The sequence below is a fragment of the Pungitius pungitius genome, chromosome 1 (assembly GCF_949316345.1).
Source record: "Pungitius pungitius chromosome 1, fPunPun2.1, whole genome shotgun sequence".
NCBI lineage: Eukaryota > Metazoa > Chordata > Actinopteri > Perciformes > Gasterosteidae > Pungitius > Pungitius pungitius.
The window spans coordinates 22,431,469-22,452,527 of NC_084900.1; the positions used below are offsets into that span (position 1 = coordinate 22,431,469).

Below are 21,059 nucleotides of genomic sequence, written 5' to 3' on the forward strand. Positions count from 1 at the left end.
CGTCACAGCGGTGAAAAACTGAAAACTATGAGTCCCCTCGCGTAATGTTTAGAGGTCCTACGAATAATGTAACCGGATATATTTCACAATGAAGGCTTTATGGCATGTCATGTTTAAGGTTCCGTGCGGTAAATATGCCAACTACTTGGCCCATCGGAGAGTTAACCTAATCCTCGGGGTGCTGTTGTCAAAACCCAGCTGGGAGTCACGTGACGTGACGTGTCACCAGCATGGCGGCGCTGAGCTGAGGTAGCGACTCGACTAGACTGACACCGCTAGCGTGGCTTTGGTTAGCTTTCCTCGTCACCTGCTTGCTCGCCAGGGCCAGGCCGAGAATGACGGCCTGAGAGAGAAGCGGTTAACGACACCGAGAGATGCAGCAGCGACCACAACACAGGCCACCACAGCAGCACTCCAAGGCAGAAAGCAGTAAAACCAAGAGCATGTTTCTGTCCAGGGCGCTGGAGAAAATCCTCTCGGACAAGGAGGTGAAGAGGAGCCAGAACAGCCAGCTGCGAAAAGCCTGTCAGGTGGCGCTGGGTGAGTGCGTTTGCTTCCGTGTGCGGTTTCTCTAGCGAGCCCCGTGTTGAGTGTCTGGCTGCACTGAAACGTCTCGTACGTTTGAGAGATGAGCGAGAGCTAACGTCTTGTTTTAGCTAGCGCTAGCGTTAGCATCTGAACGGCCGTCGTCTCTGTGGCGTCCCATTGGCGCTTTCAATACAGCGTGATGTGTACGGGGCATCGCTCTCACATTGTATTGATACTTCTACGGTGCTTGCGTCATGCCCTCACTCCACCGCTGTCAACGTCGGCAGGCAAGCAAGCTAAGGTAGCGCAGGTTAGCTTGTTGCGGCTAGGCTAGCCAACCGAACAGACCAATCCCCGTGTTGTACGTCGCCCTGTCACCTAGCCGGACAGCCCAGTCCTGCACACAGACACAGGATGCTACCCAACTACAGGATACTGTGACGCTCGTGCTTTTTCCATTCAACACTGCCCCGGATACTGTTACACACACACACACACACACCAGGCTCGTCACCGCATTCTAATATTGCTGTTTATATTTCAGCTCGAGATGCCTGACCCATTTGCGGGCAGCCACCTTCACCTGTCATATTAGTTTTGTGATAGTTGAACAATATCTTGCCGCTATAGACTGGTTATTAGCGTGTGACACAAAGCACATAATCAAGTAGTTCGTAGAGTACCGACACCGTTGCGTTGGTGAAACAGAAAGTAGTGTTTCGTTATGGAGATGTAGTTTACTGCAATGCCACATGACAGGTGGGCTAACAGGTCTGTGTGTTAGAGCTACTCTGTGACTCTCTTATTATTCATGACGCCCGTAGAACACGCGCTCCTTTCCGACTCCTCACACTGGCTGTCAGCTGATTTGTGTGTGTTAAATGGTCCCACTGACTTACTGTCTGGTGTTTTCAGACACATGCATGACGAGTTTTCCTGCTGCGGATTGCAGGCTTTTGCATAGGTTTCCCCCATGATTGAAAAAAAAAAAGAAGAAGTAATCACTGTGTAAGAGAGCTAAGCGAAGCGAGTTAAGTGAAGCAGTAGAGTTTAGTCAGGAGACCAAACGTAAAAAGAGCCTTGGTGTTTTCAATGCCATTCTTCAGTTAGGTCAAGCATTAAGTCACTGAGAGGGGAACTGAGCAGACACATTTTTATGACAAGTCATACATTCACCACTACAAGTGCGGTGGGTATTGCCCAAGCTAATTTCCCCTCAAGATCATTAGCGTCTGCCATAGCGTGGTTGATGAGGCCAAAAAAACTATTTTGTTGTTAGGTTCCAACACTGAGTACCTGAGCAGTGTGTGTACAGCTATGGACGGATCAATGCAATAGATTTTTTTTTAGTGGCAGAGCAGATTAAAGCGGTGATGCAGAGAATAAGAGCAAGACGCAATATGTTTAGTTGAACCAAATGGGATTATCAATGAAACATGGCGGGATCTTTGATGTGTACTTCAACAGTCCGATTGATAAATGGCCCATAAACCACAGATCAAATGATCAGGGTCAAATGATGTCACACCAATGTAAGCTGAAAGGGTCAATGTTCAGACTCCAGTAACATTTAATCTCCTGTGTCTCCCTCCGTAGATGAAATCAAGGCAGAGCTCGAAAAACAAAAGTAAGTATTGTTAACGACCCACAGTTTTCAATAAATGAATGAATGAATGAACGCACAGCACATTTTTTTCTTGTGATGCGAAGCAAGAAGACGAGGTAAGATTTGCCCTGAGGCGGTGTGCAGTAGACCCCAGCTGCTCACTGTGAGTTACGACTACGGTGATTGGCTGCTTTTGTAACTGCTAATTTGTATAATTTTCATTCATTTCATTTAATAATTTCACGTCATCTACTGGAGTTGCCATTTGAACTCTCAATGAGCCATGTGCGCTTAGTTAACACGTATGTTTGCTCTCCTCGTTCCCTGCAGGGATGGCACAGTGGTCCCCCCGAGAGCCAACTACATCGAGGCGGACAAATACGTGCTACCCTTTGAGTTGGCCTGTCAGTCAAAGTCCCCCCGGATAGTTAGCACGTCTTTGGACTGTCTGCAGGTTAGTGCACGCATGCATGCACGCATGCAACGTGTTCGGGGGGTGGGGATGTTGTTGCACCTGTTTGACACTCCTGATGTTGACCTGGAATAATTGGTCTACATTCCACACACACAAACAAGCTGTCTTTTATTCTCATCAGCCTTTCGTAGTAGTGCTGGTGGGGTCGCATTGGTTATAATCCACTAAGTAGTCTACATTCAGTGTTCTATTCTATACTATTCAAACTAAAATTCATTCTTAAAGGAATTCAGACATTTCTATTACATCGTACATACCTGCAAAGTTTTTTGTTTAATCTTTGCATCTAGAATAGAAAGATGCTCTTAAAATATTGTTTATTATTGTTCATATTATAGCTACATTATGGCAAATACGGGATCCAAAATGTTCTCACATACTCATGATTAAGCAACACAAGCTCTGAAATTAACCCTGAACACGCTCTGCTTGAATGCTACAAGACCCTAATGCACTCTGAGCGCACACTCACCCTGCTGCTCTCCCCCGGTAGAAGCTGATCGCGTATGGCCACATCACAGGCAATGCCCCGGACGGGAGAACACCGGGCAAGAGGCTGATCGACCGGCTGATGGAGACCGTCTGTAACTGCTTCCAGGGCCCGCAGACAGACGAGGGAGTGCAGCTGCAGATCATCAAGGTATGCGTAGCGCCTTACTGATGAACATCTGCCGTTTTTTCCTTAAGGCTTTGTGGGAGAATTATACTAATATAATAATGGTGTAAAAAATATGCTCATGCCAACATGTAATCCTAACACTAAGAATTGCCACGTCAGAATTTGTTGCAGCATTTACACTGACTGTAATATGTTGTAACTAGTTGATCACATTTATTCACATTTCCTGGTGCCTTTTTGGGCTCAATAACCTGCACTGTGTATGCGTCTTTGGTACAATTCTTACCTGCTGCGTGATGATCTTTCTAAATGAAATACACATTCTGACTGTTTGGAAAGGGCAAAGTCTCTCCTGCTGAGAGAAGTGCTCTTTTTTTTTTTATCACTGTTGACAAAACTTAATAGCACATAATCCCCATGTTTGTCTTCCAGTGACCACTGAATGAGAGCCCAATGTCATTTTGTGTTTGTACCGACTGAGTAACATCAAAATGAAACGTTGAGCTCTGCACCAGATATGCAGTAGCCCAGTTCCACGCCCTACATAGGGAAGTCGAGTGGTGACTCAGCAGTTACAGCGGCGGCGTCTTTGAAACAAGACATCCTGCTTGGTGACCCCTGACTTCCTTCTCCCTCCATCCAGGCCCTGCTGACGGCGGTGACCTCCCCCCACATAGAGATTCACGAGGGCACGGTGCTCCTCACCGTCAGGACCTGCTACAACATCTACCTGGCCAGCCGCAACCTCATCAACCAGACCACGGCCAAAGCCACTCTCACACAGATGCTCAACGTGATCTTCACCCGCATGGAGAACCAGGCCGTCAGTGCATTTCATGTGAACGCTGCGTGTCCACCCAACCATTTTTAGAGATTGGAATTTTATGTTTAGTTGAAATGATGTGGAATCACAGGCTGATTTAAATCCAGCAGTTGGACTTTAGGAATAACATGTATGATATACAACAATTTGATTTGCACCAAAATCTTCCAAATGTCCCGACACCCAAATTCCCTTATTCTTTATAAAACAAAGAATAACTCTTTTCCTTGCCCCCCCCCCCCCACACACACACAGGCTCTGGAGGCTCAGGAGCTGGAGAAGGACCGGCTGCGTCTGCCCCAGCAGAACCCATCCCCAGTGCCAGGTAATCAGAGGTCTGGTTCCCCCCGGTCTGACCGAACACCGACACCAGAGCCCCAGGGCTCGCCTTCCCCGGCAGCCAGTTCTCCAGACCTCGCTACCACTAGCCCCACCCCTCCAGGCCCTGACCTGGAGCAGGACCCAGCGCCAGACACACCATCCATCAATGGAGAACCTGAGGGCTGCAACGCTCCATTGAATGGAGGAGCGGAACACATCACGCCATCAACGGGTACGTGTCATCTTTCAGTTTAGAGCTCAATTATGTAGTTTGAATAAATCTTAGTTTTACCTCTAAATCCGAAGGTGTAACTGCAGATTGTGAAGCTTTGACATGATGGCTATTTCAATTTTTATGGATCTTCATTCCTGTTAATTATTGTCATTAGATCCCGTTTTTGAAGAGGAAGGTGTGGAGACATCTCCTACAAGAGCTGAGCCTGCGGAGGAAGTGGAATCAGAGAGCAGTCCCAATCCGCAAGAGTCGGCGACGTCAGACGGGGTGGAGGCAGAGCAACCGCCGACCGAGACAAACAGTGGGACAGGTCCGAGCTCGCCCGTCTACGCTTTTATCTGTTATACTCGTATATGTCTTCAGTCTCTTTTTGTTCTGGTAAATGCACATACACTTGTCGGCGAATGTTTTTTTTTTTTCATGGAACACAACCATAACAAATTCAGTTGTTGGTTCTCTTTCAGGAGGTGAGCACCCAGCCCCTCGTCTCGAGGAGACAGAAGCCACTCCCCCCAAAGTCAGAACAGATGGTCAGCAGATGAATGGCATCCTTGAAGACCGCTCTTCTGTTTCCTCCACGGATTTAATGGTGCGCAGTGTTCACAGCAGTAGAGGTTCAAAATGCTAATATAAAAATGTGTGTATAGATGTTTTTGAGGCTTTCAGCAGCGATAATATTTAAATTTTCACAAAGGATCACAAAAGCTATCAGGCCGATGGTGCAGCATTTTGACTAGCAATTGGTCATGCCACAAAGAAAGAAATTAGTAGTGCTTGTGCTTGTGGCAGCATTATTGGGGTGGTTTAAGCATCAAATTAAGCGGAGTGTTTCATCCACACTCAGCGTAAATAAGTGGCAACTTTGTCAAGCTAATTTTCTGCAACCATTATAGCATTGTGGAACTCTATAGGGAGCTAGTTTGCTAACTGGCGGCCAGCGGCAGCACAGGGGGTAACAGTCACTCTGCCTCGCCGCGATGGCTAACTAGCCAGCCATCCACTGTGACCCCATAACGCTCAACAAGAAATGTTATTTTGTACCAGTCCAATGAACAAGGAAAATAGTGCTACTATTAGAATGGCCAGATGAATTCCAGCTGTTTTTAGGTTTTTTATGTTGTGTTGTTTGCATAACAAGAAAGAAAAGACTGTCTCCCTCCGTCTCAGGATGCCGAGGCCCTGCAGGGACCTCACGGTGCCGCCCGATTCTCCCACATCCTGCAGAAAGATGCCTTTCTGGTGTTCCGCTCTCTGTGCAAACTCTCCATGAAGCCTCTGGCTGAAGGACCTCCGGACCCAAAGTGAGTGCTTTGTTTTAATGCAAACTTATGTAAAATGTTTTAGCTCCCATCAACTCTTTCGGCCTCATTTCTTTTTTCATCACACCATGGATATTTTTCAAAGTTTCTCATAGCATCCGAATGTGTAATATTTTCACTTGTTGAGTGAAACGTGCATATTAATCACCAACGCCTGTACTCTTTAGTCTTTTTATACGCCGATAGCAAAAAACGATACAATTGCCTCTGGCTTACGCACAGGGCTTCAACTCGGCCTCGACAGGTTAACTTGCCCTTTTCCATCAAGTCGTCTCTAGTTACTGTAATGTTAGACCCTCATCCCGTCAGTGTCATTAGGCCAGAGTAAGGTGAGCCCAGAAGACACGGGCTCACAAAGAAGTTGGTCGTCTTACGTTAATACGTAAATACTGGCTTATCTTGTTTCCCCCCGATGCTCTTCATTGAGGCACATTTATATATATATATACTGAGCATGTTGCTATATACATGGTTATGCCTTCCTCAGTGTCTTTGTTTATTCCCTTCATATCTACAGTTCAACAATCCCTCTCCTCTGCAGGTCCCACGAGCTGCGGTCCAAGATTGTGTCCCTGCAGCTGCTGCTCTCCGTGCTGCAAGGCGCCGGCCCGGTGTTTCGCACTCACGAGATGTTTGTCAACGCCATCAAACAGTATCTGTGCGTGGCGCTGTCCAAAAATGGCGTCTCCTCTGTGCCTGAGGTCTTTGAGCTTTCGCTGGCAATCTTCCTCACCTTGCTCTCTCACTTCAAGGTCCACTTGAAGATGCAGATTGAGGTACGGATGCAGAGTAACAGTGACGGACATTGCTGTGCTGACTTTGTTTGTCTAACACACCTGAGGCGGCAGAGAGAAATTTACCCACTCGTCACACTGATACTTGATCTCTCCTGTCCACCTGGCCTCAGGTCTTTTTCCGGGAGATTTTTCTGACCATCCTGGAGACCTCGACCAGCTCCTTTGAGCACAAGTGGATGGTTATCCAGACACTGACACGCATCTGTGCAGGTAGAAATTCACTTGCGCATGACTGAGAAACAAGACGAGCAGGACTAGACGTAGGCCCGGTCAGACCTGAAATACATCAAGATGTTGTCATTCAAACACTCGGGACATCTATGTCAATGGCTTTATATAGACATGCATTCTCTGGAAATGCGCCAAAAATGGTTCCACTGCTGGGAAAACACTGGGAATGTCACAGTAGACCAGTGTGTGCATTACTGATAGCGAATGTATTCCATTGCAATTTGCACAAGCAATTGACAGAGTTTCATGCTTTATGGAGCTCACACAGAATCAAATACCAGTGATCTTGATCATGCGGAACATCATGAGCATTTACTCTATATATTTCTATAAATGTGTGCTGCTTCAGCTTTTATCTTAACCTGACAGCATTAGATCTAAACTGGAGCTTTTTCAGAGACTGTAATTTTGCCTTCACAATTCGTCGAACAAGGTGCATGAATGTAACCGGTTCAAGCTGGTTCTCATTTTTTCAGAAGACTACTTTTCCAGAGTTTATGCACATTCATGTGTTCTAATTAGTCGCATGCACAGCGCTGTTATTGCCCTTCACAGTATTTACTGATCATTTTAGCCAACGAGGCATTATCACTCGGCTGTATTTTGAGAAATGTACCCTTCCCCCCTCCTCAGATGCCCAGTGCGTGGTTGACATCTACGTGAACTACGACTGTGACTTGAATGCAGCCAACATCTTCGAGCGGCTTGTCAGCGACCTGTCAAAGATCGCTCAGGGCAGGAGCGGCCAGGAGCTCGGCATGACTCCCCTGCAGGTACACTTGAGGGCTCAGTGTCCCTTTTGTCGTGTATTGTAATGATCAACAGTTTCTGTTCTATATTTATTTTAATGTGTAAAAAAATCGAAACATTCTTTAATATCCACAGGAGCTGAGCCTACGTAAAAAGGGTTTGGAATGTCTGGTGTCCATCCTCAAATGTATGGTGGAGTGGAGCAAAGACATGTATGTCAATCCAAACCTCCAAGCCAACCTTGGTAAGTATGTGGTGTGCAGTGAGAGCAAGGCACATGAGGGGAGGAAGGAGTATAAATGTATGTGTTGCATGTGTCTTTTGTTTGCAGGCCAGGAGCATCCATCCGATAGTGACGGCGCAGAGCTGAAACTCTCAGAGCTGCTGGCAGGACGTCGGGACAGCGTCAGTTCTCTGGACTCCACAGTCTCCTCCAGCATGGCGCTGTCCCAGGCGGACCATCCCGAGCAGTACGAGGTTATCAAACAGCAGAAGGACATCATTGAGCACGGCATCGAACTGTGAGCCCTTTTCCTCAACCTAGTGGATATTACTCAGGATTGGTGATTATCAATGGAACAGTGTGGAATATTTTCACCTGCTGTACTTAATACTTTTTGGTCTTGTACAGAGAAGATGTGCATTGATTGTTTTGCTCTGCTCCCTCTCCCCAGTTTCAATAAGAAGCCAAAGCGAGGCATCCAGTACCTGCAGGACCAGGGCATGCTGGGTGCTGCAGCCGAGGACATCGCCCAGTTCTTACATCAGGAGGAACGACTGGACACTGTAAGGGCTTGCATTCATTTTAAATGATACACACTGTGATCGCAGGCAAAGCACCCCGGCTCCCCCCAACCGCTTTCCCTCGACCTCCACAGACCCAGGTGGGAGAGTTCCTGGGCGAGAACATCAAGTTCAACATAGAATCGATGTACTGCTACGTGGACCAGTTGGACTTTTGCGGCCGTGACTTTGTCTCGGCTCTCAGAGCGTTCCTGGAAGGCTTCAGGCTGCCTGGTGAGGCCCAGAAGATTGACAGGCTGATGGAGAAGTTTGCTGCTCGATACTTGGAGTGCAACCAGGGGTAAGTTCTTGCTGAAAATGTGTTGCCTCTTGTCAAAGGGTCTTTTATTCCTTGTCGTGAAGGTATGCGTTTGATGACACAGCAAACAAACTACTCACTGATGTGTCCACTTTTGTAGACAGACCCTGTTTGCCAGTGCAGACACTGCCTACGTGCTGGCGTACTCCATCATTATGCTCACCACGGACCTGCACAGTCCTCAGGTGAGAACGCTGGATTGTCCCTTGTCATCCCCATATATGGGCCACTGTATCATCCGGTATGCAAGCGTGTCTCGTCTCTCTCTGGAAGGCTGTCTTATTTAAGAATTATATTGTGTTGACAGCAATGTTAATTACTTGCTTATGTTCAAAACATCTACCTTGTGTTTAGAGTGCATGTAGAAATTAAAGAAGAAACCGGAACAACTTTTTTGCCTTAGCACATGAGGCAGTGGTGCACGTTCTCATCTTCCCCTGCCAAACCAAAGCAATAAAGAGACTGTCCAGACTATTTACAGCAGTAAGCCATTTAATCTCATCTGTATAAACAGTAGACATCAGACTAATTTCATTTACTGGCTAGATGAAATACAACGCTGGAAGTCTTTGAGTAAAACATGTGAGCTATTTCAGGCTTATCAGAAACCAAAACAATGTAGTTTAACACTCCATGTAACAGATTTCACTACTCCGGAAAGTCTATTTTATGACACTCCAACCGCCAGGTAAAACGTATTAGTTGAGCAGTGCTTGCTTGCATCTCCGTGTTGCTTTGCATTCCGGCCTGACATGGCTCAACATTTCTGCTGTGTGAGTCTGGGTTTCTTCAGCAGAGTCCTGTGTGTGGACAGCATGCCCTTACCCATTTCTATTTTTATCGCTGCTGACAGGAAGCCACGACAGAGGAAATTGTATCTGAAATTTAAAGTCTAGGAAAAGGTGTGAAATATGGCGCACAGTGGGGGAAGTGGGAGAGAGACCATATCAGACAGAGACATAACCTGATTTACAGCTGTAGCAGTACATTAAAAGATGAATTCTACTTAATACTACATTCTGTAATAGTCATCACCTTGCTCTGTTATATAAGTATATTTCTAAGTTGACAGAAATTGATCTAGTCTTAAGAAGTAAACAAACTTTGAAATTCCCCCACATCACCTTTTCATTTGTGCATCATGCAGCAAATCGGTCAACTGACCTCTAACTGCCTCTCTCAATGTCCTCCATTTATGTAGGTAAAGAACAAGATGACAAAAGAGCAGTACATCAAGATGAATCGCGGCATCAACGACAGCAAGGACCTCCCCGAGGAGTATCTGTCTTCCATTTACGATGAGATTGCAGGCAAGAAGATTGCCATGAAAGAGAGCAAAGAGTTCTCCATCACCCCAAAGTCCACCAAGCAGAGTGAGTACTTGTCTCCCTTCTGTCCATCAGGATTACTCGCTGAAACAAGAACGCTTCCTCTTTGGTGGGCTTTCTGACTCTCATGTCCTCTTCTCCAGGTGTAGCCAGTGAGAAACAGCGGCGGCTGCTGTACAACGTGGAGATGGAGCAAATGGCCAAGACCGCTAAAGCTCTGATGGAGGCAGTCAGCCACGCTCAGGCCCCCTTCTTCAGCGCTACACATCTGGAGCATGTCAGACCCATGTTCAAGGTACTACGGATTAGACTGATGCAGTTTTTGAGCTGTAGCATGCCAATTCCATCCAGAGAGACAACGAAACAATCCGTGAAGGTGTATGTTTGTGTGTGTGTGTGTATATATATGTATAATGAAATGTCGCTATGCCTATCCTTTCTGTGTGTCGTAGCTGGCATGGACCCCCTTGCTGGCAGCGTTCAGCGTGGGACTGCAGGACTGTGACGACCCAGAGGTGGCCTCACTGTGTCTGGAGGGCATTCGATGTGCCATCAGAATCGCCAGCATCTTCAACATGCAGGTCTGTTGATCTTCCATGGGTTTTATCCTTGCATCGGTTCAGTGTTCTTGGTTTTTAACACAGCGTGAAAGTACGGCTGTGTAATAACTGGCGTTCCTGTCTGTAGTTGGAGCGAGACGCCTATGTCCAAGCCCTGGCCAGATTCACCCTGCTGACGGCTAGTTCCAGCATCACCGAGATGAAACAGAAGAACATTGACACCATCAAGACCCTGATCACTGTGGCCCACACCGACGGGAACTACCTGGGCAACTCCTGGCATGAGGTGAGTCGCCACCAACAGTAGCAGCAAGAGGGTTATGGATGTCACAATACCAAATATATATATATATATATATATATATATATGTATGTACACGCGTGTATATATGTATATTGTCGCTTGCCAGTGTTTAGTTAGATGTTAGATATATATCGATTGTTTTTTTTTCTTCTTTTACAGCCATATTTACATTTTACAGTTTAGTAGCTTATATTATTTGCTTGCAACAACTAGCAAGTAGTGCTAAAATAACTAAAGTAGTAATAAATAACATTTTGCGACTTAATTGGGCCGTCTCAAAATTGTACTCTTTAAAAAAATTGACTTGCTTTCAAAATAAGATAATGACACTCATTTGAGATAAGATACAAACTCATTCGTTTGAGATCAAGTTTTTTTGCATTTTAAATTAATTAAAATGACGATTTAAGCTTTAAAAATAAAACATACAACCCGCTAAAAGTTTTTTTTTTTTTGTAGATCTTGAGGTGCATCAGTCAGCTGGAGCTCGCCCAGTTGATTGGCACAGGGGTAAAGACACGCTACATCTCAGGCGTGGTCCGGGAAAAGGAGGCCGGCATCAGAGGATTACCCACCGGCACAGAGGAGTTCATGCCTCTGGGCCTCGGTAAGGAGATGTAGACTTTACTGATGCCACCTGCCAACATCAACTCCAAAACACCCATTGTTTGATGAAACAAGGTTGTTCTTAAGGAAATCAACAGCAGCGTGTGCGTGTGCGTATGCGTGCGCGTGCGCGTGTGCGCGTGTGCGTGCGTGTGTGTGTGCGTGTGTGTGTGCGTGTGCGTGTGTGTGTGCGTGTGTGTGTGCGTGTGTGTGTGCGTGTGCGTGTGCGTGTGCGTGTGTGTGCGCATTAACTTGTGTTTGATGTTTGCAGGTAACCTGGTAGGAAGTCAGGACAAGAGACAGATGGCTCACATCCAGGAGTCTGTAGGAGAGACCAGCTCTCAGAGTGTGGTGGTAGCTGTGGACAGGTGAAAGAATATATTAACACAATAAATGGATTTATATGCTGCCCTTTGTGATGAATTGCTAAAGCTGCTTAATATTTGCAGGATATTCACTGGTTCCACCAGACTAGATGGAAATGCGATCGGTAAGTGTTGCGTCCAAAGTCTTTGTACGTCACAAAGAGAGAAGTTTCATGGCATGTTTTAACTGTTTCCAGTTGACTTTGTGCGGTGGCTGTGCGCCGTGTCCATGGATGAGCTGGCCTCGGTACACCAGGCGAGAATGTTCAGCTTGCAAAAGATTGTGGAAATCTCCTACTACAACATGAACCGGATCAGGCTGCAGTGGTCTCGAATTTGGCAGGTCATAGGAGACCACTTCAACAAGGTCAGTGGATTTAGGATTTGCAGAGTGTGAGTGAAGCCAATGCTGCGATCTCAGCCAAATACTTCTTATTGTATAGAAGCCTTTGAGGAAATTAGTCTAGTATTATTTCCACAGTAAACATTGTAGACATGAGTTTATGGAATGAATGGGGTACCTTGTGATTAGCAGGTCGCAACTACGGCGATGAGTAAAGGTATTTTAGATCACTGAGTAATTATTCTTTACAGCAAATAAATGCTACTATTTAAATGCTACCTTTTCTATTATCTACTTTATAACGTAATCAAATTGTCTGTTTTTACAGTTTGCTTCCCATAATTGGTAAAAAGCAAGTAATCAATTAATGTTCACTTAAATTGGGGTATATGGTACACATTGACCAAACGGGAAAGGGAAACCCAGCTCATGTCGTGTCTTCCTCTAGGTGGGCTGTAACCCCAATGAGGACGTAGCCATCTTTGCTGTGGACTCATTGAGGCAGCTCTCCATGAAGTTCTTGGAGAAAGGCGAGCTGGCCAACTTCCGCTTCCAGAAGGACTTTCTCAGGCCTTTTGAGCACATCATGAAGAAGAATAGGTGATATATTATATATAAATGATATGGATGACACTGGTAGTCTTTGTATCTACACGCTACGTAAGAGTGGAAATGATTCCGTACAGTGGGCAGAAAATGGTTTGTGTACAATAGATAACACCAACGGCCTCTTCCCAGATCCCCCACTATCAGAGACATGGTGATCAGGTGTGTGGCTCAGATGGTCAACTCCCAGGCGGCTAACATCCGTTCAGGTTGGAAGAACATCTTCTCGGTGTTTCACCAGGCAGCCTCTGACCACGATGAGACCATCGTGGAGCTGGCCTTCCAGACCACTGGCCACATTGTCAGTGAGTATAACTGCACCGCTCACCACATGGCTGCCTGCTCCTTTGTCCTACTTAAGCCGTTGTAAGAATGTGAGCATCGATGACGGGATGAAGAATTCAGAAAATCCTTGTTATTATTACACAGGACACCGTTAATGTGTGTGTGTGTGTGGGGTTCATGATACTATACATTTATATTGGTCCGCAGGGATTCCTAGGTAGTCGATAAAATCCGGTACGGTCTCGTTACAATCAATTGAGGCAATGGAAATACAAAAAAGATTTACTACATCTAAATTCATAGAGTATTTTTTTTTTAAAGATCTCATGAACCAATCACATGAGTCTTTTTTTCATATCTTTGTTCCCTCTGTCATCGCTCTCCCCTCAGTGAACACCTTCCAGGAGCACTTTGCAGCTGCTATCGATTCGTTCCAAGATGCAGTGAAGTGCTTGTCAGAGTTTGTCTGCAACGCAGCTTTTCCTGACACCAGCATGGAGGCCATCAGACTCATACGACACTGTGCTAAATACGTCTCTGAAAGGCCACAGGTGGGAGCGGCCAACTGTGTCTTCATTGATGTAATGTTGTAACGTGTGGGTGATTTCTTTCAGCTTATTATGTACCATTACACTTAATGTGTCCCTGTCAGGCCCTGAGGGAATACACCAGTGACGACATGAATGTTGCCCCTGGTGATCGGGTTTGGGTTCGTGGCTGGTTTCCCATTCTGTTTGAGCTCTCTTGTATCATCAACCGGTGCAAGCTGGACGTCCGGACAAGGTAATTAAAAGTAATTTCACTGTGGCGAGTAGTTTGGGTTTTATGCAACTTGAGCTACAGTAAGGTGCCCTGTAAGACATCCACCCCCCGGTTGCTTGTACTTTGCCTTCCCCCGGCCAAACAAACAAAAGATGATTTATTATAAAAACATGTACAAATTAAAACCTGTCTGGATAATTTGAACACACAAGTAAAAATAACATTTCTATCATGACAACAACAAAGTCCGCTTAGCTCCTTTTGCATACAGACTTGCAGGTCTTTCAGATTTATTGTTTTTGGTTTATTAACCCTATTGGCAATATGTAAACCAGCAGGGGGGAAATGGAGTAGGGAAAAATGTAGCAAGGTATCAATCGAAAGGCATCCCTGGTAATTTACTTCCTGCACCATATTTTGTATTTGTCTGTGGTTAAGTGATTAATTTAAGTATGTTCACTCTTTAGGGACTACATTGCAGTGTCTGAACAATGTAGTCCTTTTGGGTCATTACTCAGTCAGCTTACTTCCACTAAAGGAGCACTTTTTACCGCCACTTCCAGTCTCCAATTGTCCATGATGAGGCTATATTGTGCTATGTTTGGTCCTCTTTGGTTCTATGAAGTGACAACACTTGCGTGAACCATTTGTCTTTGCCTCTGACAGAGGTCTCACAGTCATGTTCGAGATCATGAAGAGCTACGGCCACACCTTTGAGAAGCATTGGTGGCACGACCTCTTCAGAATCGTCTTCCGCATCTTTGACAACATGAAGCTCCCTGAGCAGCAGACAGAGGTCAGAGGTCGCTGGTAGCAGGACGGCACGGCCCACAGTTGTTTAATGTCTCGACGAGTCACTTGGATATCTGAAGGATATCCTCTTTTGGGATTTGGCGGCAGAACACTTTTTTTTCATGAAGGAAAAGGGTGACATTTATTTTTAAAACCGTGGCTTATTTTGTCTACAGAAAACCGAGTGGATGACGACGACGTGTAACCACGCTCTGTACGCCATCTGTGACGTCTTCACCCAGTTCTATGAGCCTCTCAGTGAAATCCTGCTGGCTGACATTTTCACGCAGCTACAGTGGTGTGTCAGGCAAGGTGGGTGTTCACATCCATTCAGACTGACTCATCTGCACGGAAAAGGCTGATGGGTAACACACACTATGCTGAGGTCTGATTCCACTGATGCCTCCGTCCTCCATGCAGTTACATGCAACTTGTGTTAGTTAGAAAATCTGTCCATGTCCGTTTATCACAATCCAAACATTCAGCCACTGTAGCAGGACTCGGGTGTCCAAAACTCAGACGTGCACAGAAGTCACTGACATTTCTTTAACAGACAACGAGCAGCTGGCTCGGTCAGGGACCAACTGTCTGGAGAATCTGGTCATCCTGAACGGGGAGAAGTTCAGCCCCGAGGTCTGGAACATCACCTGCTCCTGCATGCTGGAGATCTTCCAGAACACCAGCCCTCACGCGTAAGTATTGAACCAATCGCTACAGAAAGGTAAAGGCAACTTCACTGCAACGTCTTAATCAAAGCGTTCATCCAGACAGTTGTCGGAGTAATGGTTTCCTTTTTGTTTTGTTTTTTAAAGACACAACGTCGTTGTCTAGCCAGAGAATGTGAACATTGTAAAGATTGTGCTTCTGTGACGTGATATAAGTTGTCACAACTGCTCATGCCTGATCTGCCATTGTTTGCTCTTCAGTTTGTTGACATGGCGACCGTCTGGACAGGAAGACGAAGCTGCAGATGGCAAGCATTTTGTAAGCAAACAAATCAATACAGTCAATAATTACAGCAGACGCTTCACACTTTGAAACATGATCTGCTGCTTTCTGCCATCGAGAGTACTGTTATGTTTCCTACCAACCCTCTCACGCTGCCACAAGGAGGAAACTAACCTGCAGTTGATCACAACATTTGTCTCCAGGATGCCGATTTCGATACTCAGTCCCAGAGCAGCTACGACAGAGCTCTGTCTGAGAGAGGACACAGCCAGATGTCCAGCGACGACACCTGGAAGGGCAAGTCCAATGCCAGTGAGTATGCAGCATGCGCACACAAGTCCATTGTGTCAAAACCTGTCCTTGCTGCATATTTTCCTTTTAGAAAGTGAGTTCTACTCTCAATGTTTGCACCACTTTTCTTTTTTTTTTTTGTTCTAAAGGAGTTTCGGATCAGAAGCTGTTTGCAGGACTGCTGATTAAATGCGTCGTGCAGCTTGAACTTATCCAGACCATAGACAACATTGTGTTTTACCCTGCAACAAGTAAGAAGGAGGATGCTGAGAACATGGCTGCTGCACAGGTGAGTACACCAACTAGTAGGAAGAATTGTAAAACTGCCCTTTTTGTTGGAGAAAGCAAAAGCTCATATTTCTCACACCAACAAAAAACTTGAACTCTGTCATCTAAAATGTTGGGATATACGTATTTAAAGTTGTCTGACACTCTCCTGCCATCAGCGGGACACTCTGGAGGAGTCGGAAGCTGAGGGAGGCCAGGCTGGCTCTGAAAAAGGCATGTACAGGCACATGACCTCTGCACACCTCTTCAAGCTGCTCGACTGTCTCCTGGAGTCACACACATTCGCTAAGGACTTTAACTCCAACAACGAGCAGAGGACAGCACTCTGGAGGGCTGGTAAATAGCAAGGAAAAGTCCTCTGTATGTGATGTACAGTGGAATGTTTTTGAAGAAAGCTCTAATGAGTGATGTCTATTGTGACAGCTTTGCAGGGTCTTCAACCGAAGCCAGATTTTTTATTTATTTATTTAACCTTTTAGTTAACTTTTTTTTTATTTAACCCATTGAGATCGAGATCTCATTTTCAAGGGCGACCTGGCCAAGAAGGCAGCAGCACACGTTGTTACAAAACAGCCATAAAATACATATACATGACATGAGTAAAACCACAATACAAATTAAGTTGAAAAACTAAAATACAAAGAAAAAAATGGTCAAAAGCAGAGGCATCGTTCAATAGATTTTTGTTGTCTGTCCATTTGGAGACGTCGGAAACATTAAAAGATACAAGTTGAGACAATTTCAGTTCAGCCTGGAGATTGTTCCATGTTGATGGGGAGTAAAAACTGAATGCTTTTTTCCCCAATTCAGTCCGCTCTCGTGGAATGTTCAGGCAGTAAATGTCGCTGGACCTTAAAGCGTACCGGTTTTCTGCTCCACGGAGGAGTGAACATAGATAAGACGGGACCATACCGAGGAGAGCCTTGTAGATCAAGGACAACCAGTGAGTTTCTCTCAGAGTGCTCAAAGATGGCCACCCAGACGTCATATAAAGCTGACAGTGATGTGTGAGGCGACCACAGCCAGTGAAAAACCTCAGTGCACTGTGATATACAGTGTCCAGAGCTGCTAGGCTTTTGGACGAAGCACACATATACAGCACATCTCCATAGTCGACTAACGGTAAAAAAGTTGACGAGACAAGCAGTTTACGCGCTCTCAAAGAGAAACCCAAGCGATTTCTGTAAAAGAAGCCAAGCCTTAATCCTAGTTTTTTACCAGGTTTTCAATATGTAATTTAAAAGAGAGCTCCCTATCTAAAAGAACACCTAAGTATTTATAATTGGTGACTATCTCTATTGGTTTACCTTGGTCAGTTTTTACAGAAGATACATTATCATTTGAGTAAGGAGCTTTTGAAAACACCATCATTTTTGATTTGATTTTAGATTTTCATACAAGCTGATTTGTTGATCAGTCTCTTTTTGCCCTCAGGCTTTAAGGGGAAATCTAAACCCAACTTGCTGAAGCAGGAGACCAGTAGTCTCGCATGCAGCCTGAGGATCTTGTTCAGGATGTACTCCGACATTCAGCTGCAGGATTCATGGCCGGACATCCAGACCCGCCTGCTACTGTGAGTACAACCGACGGCATCGGTTTGGGTCCTTTTGTGTGACTCTATGCCAATAAGAAAGATACACCGTCATAGACATGTCATCAAAAGAGCAGCACTAGTGTTTTGTTGTGTGTTGGTTTAGCTGTTTTGACGCATGGCTGGTGTGTGTTCTACAGTTTGAGGCAAAAATGACATTGTTCTGAATTCCTAAAAAGAAAGAGAAGTAATATAATGCCAACAAAGAGAGAGTGTGTGTGGTAGAATGTATTGGTATCCCAGAGCCTGGGACAAATCACCTTGAGCAACTCCACCACTGAGTTGACTTGTGTATTACAAGTACATATGTGTGTTGTTCACCATTAAATAACTGCTTTAGGTGCTTTACAAAACGTGAAGCCTTGGCCTGCTCTTGTATAATAACTGTAGTTAATATATACATATAATTAGTACATATAATTAATATATGTAGTTAGACTCTAGTGGTCCCAGGTGTGTTTGTTGTAATCGTCTGTGTGGTCTCTCTCAGGGTGTGTAGTGAAGCTCTGGCCTACTTCATCGGTCTGACCTCAGAGAGCCACAGGGAGGCTTGGAACAGCCTGCTGATGCTGCTGCTCACCAGGACGCTACGGCTGCCCGATGAAAAGGCAGGTTTTCCTTTTCTTGAGTTTTCCTCATTTTGGGTGAGCTGTAGCCCGGCAGGGAGGTTGTTAGCATGAGTCCTGTAGCTGCTACGTTAGCTATGCAGAGGTTGTTTGTCTGGAAAGAATCCATGCAGAGCAAGAATGCTTCAGGACTTCTGGATCATAAATGCTGTAGTAAAATCTGACAACATATACTATGGGGAGTTGATAATTGTCCATTAGTTAACGATAACAGCGGTCAAAAAATTCCCCTTTTAATATTCCCTATTATGAGTTGTCACTCATGAGTCTTTCACTGTGTGAGTCACCGATGATTCATTGAAGCCAATGACTCAGACAATTACCCAGCATGCGTCCTGAAACAGTAGTATGTTGGTTACATGCAGCCAGCCTTGGGAAGAAAATCCCAAATACCTCATTTAACACTGTCAACAGAAAATGAGATCAGTGGACTAGTTGGCACCGGACTCTTGTTATGAATTTTGAGCAAGCTGTTAAAAAAAAATGCGTTAGTGAAGAAAGAAATGGCTCCCAGCACAATACTTGTACACAGTGACTCGATGGCCTCCCAGCGGAGCCATCACAACCCCTCCCCTCCCTGTACACTATCTTTGAACTACGTAAAAAATACTTAATGTCTGTCTGAATATACCTGTTTTGTGTGCATCTCTTTGTAAATGGACTTTCAAAGCACATACACTTGGTTGGAATTGCGGTGCCAATTTGTGTCTCTTCACCTGTTCTCCAGTTCAAGCCCCATGCTTCCTGCTACTACCCCCACCTGTGTGAAATGATGCAGTTTGACCTGATCCCCGAGCTGCGGGCCGTCCTCAGGCGCTTCTTCCTGCGCATCGGCTCCGTCTTCCGCATCGCAGCTCCCGAGGGGACAGCGGTTCGGCCTCCTTCGTCGTAGAATGAGCGGGTGGCCGGACGACGGAAGGAGCCGGGGGCGGGGAGTAGGGGTTGATGGCGGGCCGGCGTTGATACCAGGTGGAAAACTCCCCCTTGTTTTGGACTGTAAGCAATTTAGAGAGGTTGGACGACAGTCCGTAGCTCTTGGCCCTCAGTTAAGTGTTCAGCCTTTCTACTGCACTCAGCTTGCCGAGAAGGCGTGGGCCTTCCTCCCTTCTTTCTCTCGAGGATCAGCAGCACTGTGACCGGCACCCTCTTCTGGCTGTTGTCATTCATCCCCCTGGCACTCAAACAAACAAATAATTTATTGATATTGTATCTGATTTTGACTTTTCTTTCCTTGTTTTAAATACTTGCAAAAGAAGTCTAAGTAGATGCTAAGTGCAAATGAACGATACTGGTGAATACGCTGACATTTGCGGCTTTGCAAAAAATCTCTCGGCCATCTGTGCCTGTTGGAAAACGACGACTCATCAGTGTCCCTTAATGTAAGTTTGGTGATCTAATCAAAATATGTTGTGATTAATGTATCAAATGTTTGTCACTTTGTTTGTGTTCCCTCTGTTATTCAAATTTTTAGGAGACCGACAGGGCTCAAATGCTGGTGACACAAATCTGCATCTTACAACACTATCAAAGATCCTTTGTCCATCTCGGCTTTCTGTGACACAGCCGTCCTGTCATCTTTAGAATTTGTCAATGACACTTTACTTATTTATTTTGTTCACTCTATTGACTCACTTGGTTTAATTTGTTTCATGATTATTTGTTGAGGATCATTTCTGGTTTACAATGAAAGGTTGGTTTGAAAGACAAACTATTTCCCTCTGCCGTGCATTCCTTTTCCATTGGCCCAGTGAGCCTCCAAAGGACTTAACTCCTTGCTTTAGATCCATAACTGGCTCCTAAACTCCTCCTCTTACCTGTCAGGCGCTGACACAGGGGGTCGTCTATTTCCTTAGCTCTTTTCCACGCCTGTTGCTCAACGTTGGCTCATGTATTACCACATCGCAGTGTATCAACTGGCTCCAGATGGTTAAGACACCCTTCAGTGTTGTATTGCGTTAAACCACAGAGCGGTTCAGAAGCGGAAACCAAAACTTGCACCTACAGAGATGCAATCTCTGGACCCTTTCTAGTTTATTCCATGCCTTTTAAAAAAAAAAGGATGTAAGGATGTAATTTTTTAAAGTGCATTTAAAAATATGTTTTGAGAAGCATTCCTCCCCTCGCAACTACGGATGTCTACTTTTTTCCCTAAAGATAGGGAAATAATATATATATATATATATATGTATACATACAGTAAATGGGAAAAGAAGACTGTAAAGTTTTCAATGTAAGATACATAGAAATGAAAGTGCTATACGGATCTATACATAATATTGTAATGTAATCTTCCAAACATTTGGTGAAATAATCAATAAACCTGAATTGTGATCCACTCTATTGACTTATCTTAAATGCCTTCAATTTCGCCCCAGTTTATGTGGGTGTGGTTCTGTGCATACACGCCCGTATAGCTTGTTCTTGCAATTGCCGTCATTAGATGTAATGTTACACCTGTGCTTATCCGGCTTGCTTAAGGGCACTAACAACAGTTTTAGTCCTGCATGTTTTCAAAGTGCTGGGTTTTACCGACCTACAGAGCTTTGAAATAGTTTAGA

At 45.1% G+C, this 21,059-nt stretch overlaps 1 protein-coding gene across 3 annotated transcripts; it reads left to right on the forward strand.

Annotated features, from left to right (window-relative positions):
* Nucleotides 1-187: 187 nt before the first annotated feature.
* arfgef2 (ADP-ribosylation factor guanine nucleotide-exchange factor 2 (brefeldin A-inhibited)) lies at nucleotides 188-20,839 on the forward strand. Of its 3 annotated transcripts, XM_037477949.2 has the most exons (39): nucleotides 188-540; nucleotides 2,125-2,155; nucleotides 2,465-2,588; nucleotides 3,103-3,249; nucleotides 3,872-4,051; nucleotides 4,307-4,604; nucleotides 4,762-4,917; nucleotides 5,072-5,196; nucleotides 5,775-5,908; nucleotides 6,468-6,702; nucleotides 6,834-6,933; nucleotides 7,588-7,727; nucleotides 7,840-7,948; nucleotides 8,036-8,225; nucleotides 8,379-8,490; nucleotides 8,583-8,788; nucleotides 8,907-8,991; nucleotides 10,008-10,179; nucleotides 10,278-10,429; nucleotides 10,587-10,715; nucleotides 10,822-10,980; nucleotides 11,458-11,605; nucleotides 11,876-11,972; nucleotides 12,054-12,094; nucleotides 12,167-12,336; nucleotides 12,761-12,912; nucleotides 13,051-13,223; nucleotides 13,594-13,754; nucleotides 13,856-13,986; nucleotides 14,632-14,761; nucleotides 14,934-15,069; nucleotides 15,311-15,449; nucleotides 15,684-15,741; nucleotides 15,909-16,017; nucleotides 16,146-16,285; nucleotides 16,443-16,620; nucleotides 17,719-17,857; nucleotides 18,366-18,483; nucleotides 19,229-20,839. In XM_037477949.2, exons 1-39 carry the CDS (start codon nucleotides 375-377, stop codon nucleotides 19,391-19,393), a joined length of 5,535 nt encoding a protein of 1,844 aa, XP_037333846.2. In that variant the 5' UTR covers nucleotides 188-374; the 3' UTR covers nucleotides 19,394-20,839. The 3 variants fall into 3 exon arrangements, with proteins under 3 accessions (XP_037333846.2, XP_062419199.1, XP_037333847.2); XM_062563215.1 differs by lacking the exon at nucleotides 4,762-4,917 and having other exon boundaries at nucleotides 5,054-5,196; XM_037477950.2 differs by lacking the exon at nucleotides 4,762-4,917.
* Nucleotides 20,840-21,059: the final 220 nt, after the last annotated feature.

Excerpts from the sequence above, each read along its gene's own strand:
- arfgef2 (XM_037477949.2), top strand. The coding sequence starts at position 375 with ATGCAGCAGCGACCACAACACAGGCCACCACAGCAGCACTCCAAGGCA. Across the intron at positions 4,918-5,071 it reads CGAGACAAACAGTGGGACAG|GAGGTGAGCACCCAGCCCCT; the intron begins GTCCGAGCTCGC and ends GTTCTCTTTCAG. Across the intron at positions 7,949-8,035 it reads AAACCTCCAAGCCAACCTTG|GCCAGGAGCATCCATCCGAT; the intron begins GTAAGTATGTGG and ends TTTTGTTTGCAG.